The 12,834-nt window shown below is 38.4% G+C and overlaps 1 protein-coding gene across 16 annotated transcripts in view; it reads left to right on the forward strand.

Moving 5' to 3' along the window:
- ppfibp1b (PPFIA binding protein 1b) overlaps positions 1-12,834 on the forward strand; it is a 165,239-nt gene that overhangs the window by 84,393 nt on the left and 68,012 nt on the right. For 11 of the 16 annotated variants that reach the window (XM_072551745.1, XM_072551744.1, XM_072551740.1 and 8 more), the window contains 4 exons: positions 4,171-4,263; positions 6,640-6,732; positions 9,177-9,288; positions 10,739-10,771. In XM_072551745.1, coding sequence (XP_072407846.1) covers positions 4,171-4,263; positions 6,640-6,732; positions 9,177-9,288; positions 10,739-10,771 — 331 coding nt within the window. The remainder of the gene's footprint in view (positions 1-4,170; positions 4,264-6,639; positions 6,733-9,176; positions 9,289-10,738; positions 10,772-12,834) is intronic. The other 5 variants (XM_072551751.1, XM_072551757.1, XM_072551754.1 and 2 more) reach the window with 3 other exon arrangements.

A 12,834-nucleotide genomic window follows, 5' to 3' on the forward strand; every position in this document is an offset into this window, starting at 1 on the left:
ATTTTGTAAATTACCCTCGTCCTGTCACATCATTCTCCAAGCTTTGATTGTATTTAATACAATTGGATTTTTACAATGATCCATAATAACTCTCATCTTGTCCCCTCATCAATCTGCTATTTATGAAAATTTTGCTTGGGAGGCCTCCATATCCAACCAGATTGATTGGGTCTCCTGTGACCCACAATCAGCCACATATCATAACCGAGAACTCAGTTGGTACCTCCTGAAATCCAGAAAATCCAGACCTACCCTTACTTGTGGGAGCTGCAACTTGTCTAATTTAATAAGGGGCTGTGTATGACTCCAAATAAAGGAGCCAAGCCAACCATAGAGCTTATGCAGCCCCTATCCCGGCAACATCAAGGGGAGCATTTTCATTGGGTATAATAGGCGAGGTAGAATATTCATCTTGATCAAAGCTACTCTTCCTAGCCAGGATATCGGGAGATCTTCCTAGCGTTGGAGGTCCTGCCTTGTTTTCTCTAATAAGTATGTATAATTAGCTTTATGTAGCTGACCAAATACTGGAATAATAAAATACCAAAATAAAGAGAGCCTCCCAGTGACCACCGAAAGGGGAAGCAGGATTCATCCGGAAAATTGGATATGCTGGTAAGACTTCCCAGTAGCATTGCCTCTGATTTCGTAAAATTAATTTTGTAACCTGAGAACATACCAAATAAGTTATCCACTTGAATTAGGCGGGGCACTGATGTCAATGGATCATTTAAGAAAAGACAGATGCTCTCCACACAGAGTTGTTTTATGCTTACCCAATCCTAACTCCGGGGCCGTTATATTAGGGTCAGTTCATATAGCTTCTGCCAACGGCTGAATCATTAAATAGTAGTGCTGAGAGAAGGTGGGAAGTTACCCTGACTTTGTCAATAATTATACATACCTATAAGTGGTCTGGTCAATTCGTCTATATATTCTTTATAGAGCTCAGCCTGGAATCCGTCTACTCTGGGTGCTTTACCGCTCTGGAGTTGCCTTCCTGCCTCCTGGACTCCCTGGGTTGTCAGCAGGAGCGTTCAAAAGCGGCACCTGCTCCAAGGTTAGGCCTGAGAGGGCCAGATTTTTAAAAAAGACTCCATCTTCCTCGCTCTATCCTCACAGCCCTCCAACTTTTACAATTTGAAATAGAACTTTCTAAAGGCTGCATTAATCTTTCTAGGATAACAAGTCAGAGTACCAGCACCCCCTCTAATAGACGTAATGGATTGGGGAGCCTTTTTGTTTCAGGCAAGGTATGCTAGATACTTGCCCAGCTTATCACCAAATCCAAATAATCTCTGCTTTGCAAATAGGATCTCAAAATCCTGTATTCCTCTCCATATATTAAGGCTTTAAGTAATATATACCGTCCGGACTCATCTTTTATCTGGCTTAACATCATGAAGGGAAGATTCTTCCGGATAAGAATGGCCACTCTCCTACCTTTTTAAGCTAAAACCTGAAAAGAACACCTGGCCAAATCCACCCTGTTGCAGCTTCGAATGCTCCTTATCAAGTAGATATGTCTCCTGTAGAAGGGCTACATCAACCCTCTCTTTTTTTTTAAAAGCTTGATAATATCTTTTTCCTTATAATTGGCAAGTGGCTCCCCATTACATTCCAGGTGCACCATTTAAACGAATGACTAGCCGTGCTCGTTCAAGCAAGTCCAAGAACCCCACTTAAAAGGCATTGAGTAGAGACCATAAGCAATTCACACATAAAAACAGCCTTTAAAACAATTAAATCAAAACAGCTAAGAACTACTCCTAAAAAGATAACATAAGACAAAATTAAAAGTAGAAACTTTCCCCCTTGTCTTAATGAGGCACTCCTGCCTTCCAGTAATCCTACCATAACACCTCCCAGCTGAAGCCATGCCCTTGGCCCAGACATTACAAAGTAAGATAAACAAATGCCAATATCTTATAATACAAGAATTAAAGATGGGTGACCAACCCACTCCCTCCTCATTATTACCTAAACACTCTTAACAAAAAAGCAACATCAAATTATAAAATTTCAGTCACAGCAAATATTAAGGAACAAAAAACAACTCTGAAACATCCAGGCAGAAGTGAGGACTGCTGATGCTGGAAACCAGAGTTTAAATTAGAGTGCTGCTGGAAAAGCACAGCAGGTCAGGCAGCATCCAAGGAGCAGGAAAGTCGACGTTTTGGGCAAAAGCCCTTCATCAGGAATGGAGGCACGGAGCCTCCAGGGTGGAGAGATAAGTGGGGGAGGGGTGCTGGGGAGAAGGTAGCAAAGAGTACAATAGGTGAATGGGAGTGAGGATGAAGGTGTTAGGTCAGAGAGGAGGGTGGAGCGGATAGGTGGGAAGAGAGATTTTCCTGCTCCTCGGATGCTGCGTGACCTCCTGTGCTTTACCAGCACCACTGTAATCTAAACTCAGAAACATACCCCAACAATCGGATAAACCGAGCAAGTTATACATAAGAGTCAAAAGAAAGAACACCCCCCCCCCCCCCCCACCACCACCACCACTGGCCTGGCTGTTGCGTGTTCAGTGATCCTTTACCTTTGGTCATTTTAAAATGTATCAAACTGCTAAAGTTTAATGCAGAATGACCAAAGTTGCTGGGGAAGAGCCTATTTTTAGTAGTTTGGAAAGTGAGGGGAGGGTAGGTACCCCATTTTACCTTGGTCTTGGGCAGAGCTCAACAGACTTGGACCTACTGGTCATCGCCATCTTAAATCTCTTGCCTAATTTCTTTTACTGTCCTATGACCTGTTTGTCTTTCTGCATATTGGTAGCATTGCCCTCTTCTCCTTCAGTGTGGCATCTATTTGCTGGTTTCCCTGTGCCGAGCTGTGAAATAGGCATAGGCACAGAATGGCAGTAGGCCTAGGAAGACAAATAGCAATAAGAAATCTAGGCAAGCATTGGTAGAAATAGGCAGGAAAGGCCTTGAAAGCACAGCAGGAAGTGGGGATCTGCAGGGAGGACAATGATGGAAGCAGTGGAAAGTGAGCACTTATTGCCTATGGTGGTGTGGCATTAGTGGAAAATGCACAAGGGCCAATTGAGGCTGTAGGCAGAGGAGTGGCCCAGTACAGGGAGCAGGCTGAAGTGGAGCATTAAGTAAAATTTCTTTAATTACACAAGAAATGTAGTGTGAGAGCATGCTTCCTCACAAAGTAGAAACATCATTAATGAGACTACCCTTCACATTACCTGTGAAAGAAAGCTTGGACAAACAGTGCCATTTAACATTTGATGCCTGAAAAATGATTATGATGGTTACTCAAGAAAGAAGAATCTATAGGTAACCCTTATTGAAGATAAATGCATATCTGAAAAGAACATTTGTTCAGCTAGTTCCAAGTGTCCTTTTTTCCTTCCATTCAAGCATTGTGAGTTTATGCTTGGGCACGAAGGTTAGTAAGTTTGAGAAATCTGGCATATTTTGCCTACCTTTTCATTGAGAATCTTTGTGTATTGTGAATGGAAATATTAAATGCAGAAGTAAATGGACTGTGCAACATTCAATTGAACCCAGTTGTAGTGCCTTCATGCACAAAGTGTATACATATCGGAACGTCCTACTTTGTGGCAATTTTATAATCACATTCTTTATTTTTTAGACAGGACTAACCCTGGGAAATAATGAGTGTTTGCATAGATTGTGCTGTTCTTACACTTGAAATGCTAGAATCCTCTGAAATTTTGTGCATTGCACGGCAGTAGGAACTCTGTATTTGCACAGCTGATGTAATCTAATTAACATATCCCAAAGTATTAAGGTACTCTTCCCATGCCTTTATGCTTCAGCTTGCCACTGGATCCATTCTAACTTCCCCAGTTAATGTATCTCAACCCTATCATTTTAGTTCTATTTGTACAAGAGCAGTTTGTGGCAAAGTTTAGGCAGGAAATTCAGAGTTGACTAACAAGTCAGTCAATGCTTTATGTAGAATAAATTTGGCTGAATTTGTGCCTGATGTTTTAAAATAATTTTGTTTTACATAATTGAAAGACAATAATATTTGTACGTAGCTAATAGTTCAATAATTATATTTGTATGATATATTGGAGATCTTTAAAAAGCATTTTGAACTTTTGTATTTACAATTTTCCAGCTGCATTACTCTGAATAACTATGGTCAGTTGATTGTATGTGTAAATTGAAACTTTGATTTTTGTTTTAGGGGTTATTTCAAGAAGTTAATGATCTAAGAGTAAAAGTGGTTGAAATGGAAAGTGAAAAAAATCAGTTTGAAAAGAAACTGAAATCAACCAAGGTGAGAAGATGGATGAAATTTAATTGTATTAAATTTAATTCTGTGCTATTGGGGGAAATATTTGAATTGGTTCACCCTGGGGTAGGAAATGTGACTTTTCATTTTCAGACACAATCCACCTGCTTCTTTCTCAGGCCCCACCTGCACATAACAGTATTTTCCTTTCCTAGCCATGAACCTCTGTTGATAAGACAGCAAATAACTGTTCCGTGCACTACCAGTACTGGTATAGGTGAGTCCATGATGAGGTGCAAAAAGAAAATCTTGCATGGGTTGTATTTCAAAGATTCCCCACTTCTATGCATTGTAGTTGGTGCATTTTAAAGAATGCTTACTACTTGAGACTGGAAATCCACATCCCCAATCCTTAAATTTGGATTACAAGTATATTTAATGTTTACTAATTTACAGGGAGTGGCAGTGGTAATGTCATTGGATTAGTAATACAGAACGCCAAGTTAATGTTCTGGGGTCAAGCTTCAAATCCGATCATAGCAGATGGTAAAATTTGAATTCAATGAAAATTTGGAATAAAAAGCCAGCCTAAGGGTGACTGTCAATTATCATTAAAAGTACATTTGGTTCACTAATGTTGTATAGGGAAGGAAATCTGGCATCCTTACCTGGTCTGGCCCATGTGATTCCATACCCACTCCAATGTTGTTGACTCCTAACTGCCCTGTGGGTAATTGAGGATGGGGAATAGATGCTGCCCTAGCCACCAGTGCCTAAATCCTTTGAAATTAAGCAAATAAAAAAAACTCAGTGTTATCTGTAACATGATAGAGCTATCAGAAACCAAGCCTGTAAATTGCATGTTTATACACAGTGACATTTGCAGATAAAAGGAAATTAATTGAGGCTTATCCTTCCGTCACCTGCACTGGATTATTCCAGTTTTGGAAATGATGGATGGGGTGAGTTTGAATTATCATGTTCTTCCTTTTTTGAAGTCAACACAGGATACTACAAAAGTATAAGCAGTTTTTCTATTTTACTAGAGTCTTGTACCTTTAAAATGTTTCTTTGTAAACTTGGAACATTTGAGAGTAACATTCACTAAATAATTATATGCTAAACAGAAACATGAAGTTGTTGGAAACATTTACAAGACAATTCACGATTATTAATAAGCTTAATTTGGTTGTACTATTGAATGTGTTATTTATATTGGGTGAACTGTGTGTTTATTTTCCTTCCTATATTGGGGCTGTTTTTTTCTGTATGTAATCTAAACCACAAGACAATGAAACTGAACGACTGTGGTGCATAGTGAGGCTTGTCTTTGTAGGAAATGGGAAAACTTCATCTTAGGTGTCAATGCTGTACTTTGAACTCAGTCAGTTTTTGGGTCCTGTAGTCATTCTGTTTGAGTACAGAATTGCACCATCTGGTGGTGATCATCCTAGTTTCCATAGGTTACTAGGTTATCTTCAGAAATGTCCTTGAAGTAACAAACATGCAGAGACATATGGAATGAATGATGCGAGACAATTTAGTTGGTCCACATAGATGTTAGTACAGAAATTAACAATATTCTTAGGGGGTTGATTGTACATTAAGGGTTATGGATGTTTTGAGCTTACCAATGTATACTCATTCCAACTGTAGAATCTTTATGCCTGTGTTCCTGTATGTATCATTGAGTTAGGGCAGGCTTTAAAATTCGGTTTTATGCTGCAATAATTCAGTATCAGTTTGGGTTAAAATCATTTTACACTCTTTCTTAATGTCCTCCAATGGCAACATGCACATCATTGAGTAGCATCAAGAGTCTAAGGTTTCTACTCCATAGCCCTTCTCTGCAATGTGAAGTTTCTTGGTCAAAACTTGATGAGATATGGCTGTTTGTAAGCTGGAATCTGATATGTAAGCAATCTGCTCTTGATTTAAATTACTTTCCCTGCACATTGATTTGGTGGAAAACATCTTGGCTCTTCAAATAGCACCTATTAATCCAGGTGAAATCCAGTTTACAAATGTGGAAGGTCAAATCCTAGTGCAGAAAGATGGCTCGTTATTTCTCATCTAATTCCTTGCATATAGTTGAGTGAGTGCTAATAATACTTCGCTTTATACGCTGGAAAAAAATGTAATTGTTAACGGAAGTTAACTTGATATTCGCCAGAAAGTTTTTTACCCATGTTAATAAATCCAAGAATGTTAGTATGTTAACTCTCTAAATAACTTGAAACAGCGGGGAGGTGACATTCTTGTGCTTGAATCTTCGAATGATAATATGCTTGTGTAACTATTTAAAGAATTACAGTTCTGAAAATAGTGGCACGATGTTTATGAATAGTACTCCTCTGCTACTCTAGCTTTGCCTCTTTCAGCCTCTAGCTTTCTATTTTTGTATTCCTTCATCTCTACCAGTCATTAATGGCTAAGCTCTCTAGCCTGAAAATCAAGGTTGGTCAGATGCAGTACGAGAAGCAGCGAATGGAGCAAAAATCTCAAGCATTAAAGGTGTGGTGGGATTTGGCTTACCGGTAAAGCTGTGCTCTAACTTATGTCTGAACTATTTCTGTGTGCTAATGTGACCATGTACGTGTGTCTGTGAAAAAGATTAATGCAAAAACAAATCATCAATTAAAATAATCTTTGCATGGAATTTTGTTTTCCTCTATCTGTATTTTTGCACAGCTTTGTTTTCTCATAGTATCCCCAGGTTTTCTTTTCCAAAAAAGAAGTAATATGAGCATATAGTGGCAAATATGGAATTTGCGATTCCTGTTCTGACGCCAGTTTTTTCCAGCATGCGTTGCTTTTAATTTGTTACAGTTTATATTTGTAAAGTTTAAACAAAAGCTGGTAGAACTCTTTGTTAAGCTTCACCTGTGATTCTGTCAAACAACTTGCATAATGTCTGTACATTTTTATTTTCTTCATGATTAATATTCAATCTGCTTGCATGTATTAGTGTTATTTTCAAAATTATAATAATCTTGCAAAAGTATTTTGATTTTTATGAGTAACCTATACTGGTGGTAAAATGTATTACTACATGAATTAGAACCAGAGATATACAGCATGGAAACAGACCCTTCAGTCCAATGCATCCATGCTGACTAGATATCCTAAATTAATTTGGTGTCATTTGCTAGCACATGGCCCATATCCATCCTAAACCCTTCCTATTCATATACCCATCCATATGTCTTTTTGATGTTTTAATTGTACCAGCTTCCTCCACTTCCTCTGGCAGCTCTTTCCATACACACACCGTTCTTGGCATGAAAAAGTTGCCCCTTAAGTCCCTTTTAAATCTTTCCAAGGTCATTTAGTTTTAAAATGTACAGCAGATGGATGGCAAGAATTTGTTGACATAAATATTTATTCCTAAATGAATCATCTTCTATTACAATTTTTTGTTTTACACTATGCATTATTTTTAAATGAACCATTATGTTGCACAATCTTCTAATTAATCAGGTTTGTCTTTTTCTAAAAGTCAAACTATTATGCTATTAAATTTCAGGCAAGAATTAGCGATCTTTAACACCATCTGTACGTGGGGGTGGGTAATAAATTTTAGCATTGCTTGTGATGCCAATAAATGTCTTTAAAAAGTACAAGGAAGTGTTTAAGAAAACTGAAAGGAAATGTATTTATTTGAGCTATTGCTTGGATACCTTTTAGCTAATACATCTGTATGGATAAAACATAAGAATGTGAATGGAAAAGTGAGGGGTCGGGTGATGGGGACCACCTCTGTTTGTGAGCAGCCAGGCATTGTGCTCTGGACTTAATATTGAGTTTGAAACATTACAGTTGTCTTGATTTAAAATTGAGTTCAACACCTTCGGATTGTGAACCCACTCCTATTGTCTCCTTGTCTTTGTTTTACTTGGATTCTCTGTCAGCTGTCCTCCAGTAGGAACTATTAGAAGCTGCAGTTCTATGATCTGGAGAAGCTGGTCAAGGATACAAGCTGGTCAATGTGCAAACTATATAGCTAAGTTGCACAATAGTTTCTACCAGCATAAGTGAGGGCAGAAACGTTAGAGGGCATGAGTTTGTTGGTGAAAAATTGTTGCAAGAGAGATTTATTGAAAAGTAAACATTTTTGACATATTCTTCCAAACGAATAGCGAAATCAAATACAAGTTGTGTCCAAAATACATGAGTGTTCTAATATTGATAGTGTAGTAGTGGATTGCATTGATTTCTTCTCTTGGAGTATTTTTCATTTTGACTTAAAATAAATCATCTGAATTCTTAGTTACTGGGAAAAGTAGTGAATAATAAACTCTTACTCAACTGAGTGCATGGTATCAGTACCACAGATATTCTTGAGTTTTGAGTTAACCCTGCTTGATAGAAGCTGTAAATCGGTCATATGGTGTAAGCTCTAATAGTGTTGGCCAAAATCCATTCCTTAGGAAAAGTATGTATTAGGCATTTGAACCTATATTTCTGCAATATTTGTGTAGCATTATCTTGAGATTTTGATGCAAGTGACCTTCTAAATTTTTATTTTGAAGCATTGTGTGGTTAATTGTTAACTCCTAATCAAAGAAATAGTTTATCTAGCACTATGATAAAATTCTTAGTTATGTCTAAGGTGGAGAAGAGAGAAACTAAAGAATGACCACCGTTAAATTACTCCAATTATATTGCTATCAGCTAATGATGACTGGCATTAAATAAAATACCTTCAGAGCCTCTGCTCTGAAATATCCCACTCAGAAGTTTAGAATAATCTTTGAGCAAAAGAAATACATTTTCCATCATTAATATTAGTCAAATTCAAGATAAATCTTGCTTATAGCTTGTGTTATTCATGAACCCATTGTTCCAATGTGAAGAAAAGATCAGAGTACTTGTAAGCCACCTAAAAGATCATAATTATCTATTCCTTTATACATTGCAAATACTGCTTAAGGCATTATACTTTTGCTACAATGTAGGATGAGCTGGTGCAGCTGAAGGAACAGTTGGAACAGAAAGAAGCTGAGATCAAGAGGCTATGTTCTGAAATGAGTTTCAAAACTGAAATGGATGAAAGTGACAATGGGGCAGGTAAGAGGCATAATTTTATCATGTGTGCAAAACCTTTGCCTTCTAACATGAATAGATTTTAAAGCCCAGCATGCCACCTTAAATTCATTTGTTTTTGGTGTATGTTTTAATTCAAGCTTGTGATCTGGGTTTCACTGATAACATCCTAATTTTGTTACTTAATATATAGAGGTCTTGTGTAGGGCATGCAGTTCTTGTTCAAACTTTCTTCCTGCCATTTTCCTGATTTTTGGACACTTAAAATTTATCACAGGATACTGGACTGATTTTTTTTTCCCCCCATTAAATTTTGCCAACCTTTTATCTGTCTCATCTTTATTTAGTTCATTTAAGTTGATTTTCAAGCTGTTTTGCCCAGTATCCCCAAAGATTTGTGGTTGAGAATTGGCCTTTGGTTACATGTTACCCATGGCAGAAACCTGTGACTTCAATATATATTCTTCTTGAATTGAGACACAACTAGTGACAGAATGTTATAAAGACCTATGTTGTGAAATCATCAAAAATTTGTGCAATAAAGCGGCCACTTACCCCATCATCTGCTTGCTGAAAACCTATTGAAACTTGCATAGTTTTTGGATGTAGGTTTGCTAGCTGAGCTGGAAGGTTCATTTCTAGACTTTTCATCACTATACTAGGTAACATCATCAGTGAGCCTCCGGTTGAAGCACTGGTGGTATGGCCCGCTTTTTATTTATGTTTAGTTGTCCTTAGATTGGTGGTGTCATTGCCTGTTCTTTTTCTCGGGGGGTGGTAAATGGGATCCAAGTCAATGTGTTTGTTGATAGAGTTCCAGTTGGAATGCCATGCTTCTAGGAATTCTCGCACGTGTCTCTGTTTGGCTTGTCCTAGGATGGATGTCTTGTCCCAGTCGAAGTGATGTCCTTCCTCATCTGTATGTAAAGATACTAGTGAGGGAGGGTCATGTCTTTTTGTAGCGAGTTGATATTCGTATATCCTGGTGGCTATTTTTCTGCCTGTTTGTCCAGTAGGTATGTGTTACAGTTCTTACAAGATAATTTTGTAAATGACATTGGTTTTGCTTGTTGTCTGTAAAATGACATCACCAAAGGAAATGACGTCACCAATCCAAGAAAACCTAAACACCTAATTAAAAAGTGGGCCATACTACCAGTGCTTCATCCAGAGGCTCACTGATGTTACCTTGTATGGTGACGAAACATCTGAAAACGAACCTTCCAGCTCAGTGAGCAAACCTACATCCAGAACCTCAACCTAAACAACAAATCTTCTCAAAACTCGCATAGTTTGTTCTGTTCTTGCCATGCATAGGGCTTCTGCATTTTGGAAATATTTTCTGTGGTTTCTGAATCAGTTGCAAGTATTCATTGTACATACTGGTTTTAAATTTACCCCTTTTTTCATAAACTAACGAATTACTTTTTTTCTTGGATCGGCATTACATGACCTGTGTGAATTTCCTGCACAGAGGAAAGTTATAAAAAGAAGTTGAAGGAAAAAAGTAAGGTCTTGGTATCTTGTTTTGTGAATGTGTACTGATTGCATCCAGGTGCCTGTGGGTGATGCTATGACACCCAATTGCATCAATTTGCATGCTCGATTAAGAAATTCCCCAAACCCACCTGTCTTCATCTGTAACCCTGAGTTGTAGCATTGGAGTAAGGTGGAAATTGTGTTGTCTGAAAAGAGTGGATTTATGCATCCTGTACAGATTCTGATTTTTGGAATTTAAATTAAGCACTCATTTGTTACAGAAATCCTTACTAAGACCATAGTCAGTACTGGATAGGGTTTAGCAGGAAGGAAAATAAAGAATAATTGCACAAGTATTCTGTTTCTGCCTCATATACTGATGCGTAATGAGACAGCTTAAGGTAATGGAGCCCCTAGGGGACAGTGACCATAATATCAAATTTATCCTGCAATTTGAGATGGAGACGCTGGAATTAAACGTAAGAATATTATCCTTTAGTAATGATAATGACAAAGACATGAGGGAGGAGCTGGCTAGAGTTGACTGAAAGGGAAGCCTAGCAGGGATGACAGTAAAACAACAATGGCAGGAGTTTCTGGGGTAATTCGGGAGGCACAGCAGACATTCAACCCAAGTAGGAAGAAATATATTAAGGGGAGGATGAAGCAACCATGGTTGACAAGGGAAGGTCAGGGACAGCATAACAGCAATAGAAAAATCATACAATGTAATTTAAATTAGTGGAAAGTTAGAAAATTAGTGGAAAGCATTTAAAAACCAGTAAAGGATAACTCAAAGAAATATGCCAGTAAGCTAGCTAGTACTATAAAAGAAGATAGCAAGAGTTATTTTAGATATCTAAAAGTTAAAGGGAGGCAGGAGTGGCAAATGAGGCTGGAGAAGCAGTAATGGGGAGCAAAGAAATGGCAGAAGAACTGAATAGGTACTTTGCATACGTCTTCACATTGGAAGACACAAGCAGCTGACTAGAATTTGTGTTGGGGACAGAGGTGAATGTAATGGCCATCACTCAGGAGAAGGGAAAACTGAAAAGGTCTGAAGGTGGATAAACCACCCAGGCCACAGACATTACAACCTGAAGTTCTGAAGGCAGTAGCTGAGGGAATGTCGAGACATTGGTGGTGAGCTTTCCGGAATCAAGAGAGTCAGGAAGGATCCCAGAGGACTGAAAAATGGCTAACGTAACTCCTCTGTTTAAGATGGAATGGAGGCAGAAATAGGAAACTTTGGACTGGTTAGACTGGCCTCAATGGTAAAATTTTGAGTCCAATATTAAGGATGAAATTGCAGAATACTTAGAGTCAGCACATTTTTGTCAGAGGGGGTTATGCTTGACAAATCTCAGAATTCTTTGAGGAGGTAACAAACAAGTTAGACAGAGGAGAGCCAGTGAAGATCATTTATTATGGATTTCCAGAACGTCTTTGACAAGGTGCCACACAGGAGGCTGCTAAATAAAATAAGACCCCATGATTCGGGCACACGAACAGGATAGAGGACTTGCTGATTGGCAGAAGGCAAAGAGTAGGCACAAAGAGGTCTTTTTCAGGATTGCAGCTGGTGATTATTGGAGTTATAGAGTCATAGAGTCCTACAGAACGGAGATATGCACTTCATGGTCCATGCTAACCACATTTCCCTGCACTTGGCCCATATCCTTCTAAACCTTTCCTATCCATTGTATTTGTCTAAATGCCTGTTAACTGTTGTTAATGTACCTTTCAACCATATCTGCTGGCAGCTCATTCCGTACGCTTACCCTATCTATGTAAAAAAAAAGGTTGCCCCTCAGGTTCCATTGTATTCTTGGTCCCTTCTAACCTTAAACTAATGCCCTCTAATCATCGAATCTCCAATCCTGGGCAAAAACTGAGTGCATTCTCCCTATCAATGCCTCTCATGGTCTTGTACACTTCTATAATATCTTCCCTCAGGCTCCTACACTTCAAAGCAAAGAGTCCTAGCTTGTTCAACCTCTTTTATAACTCAGACTCTTGAGACTCGGTGACATCCTTGTAAATTTCTTCTACACTCTCTCCAATTTAATCACATCCTTTCTATAACAATGT

Source organism: Chiloscyllium punctatum, chromosome 32 (assembly GCF_047496795.1).
Source record: "Chiloscyllium punctatum isolate Juve2018m chromosome 32, sChiPun1.3, whole genome shotgun sequence".
NCBI classification, from domain to species: Eukaryota; Metazoa; Chordata; class Chondrichthyes; order Orectolobiformes; family Hemiscylliidae; genus Chiloscyllium; species Chiloscyllium punctatum.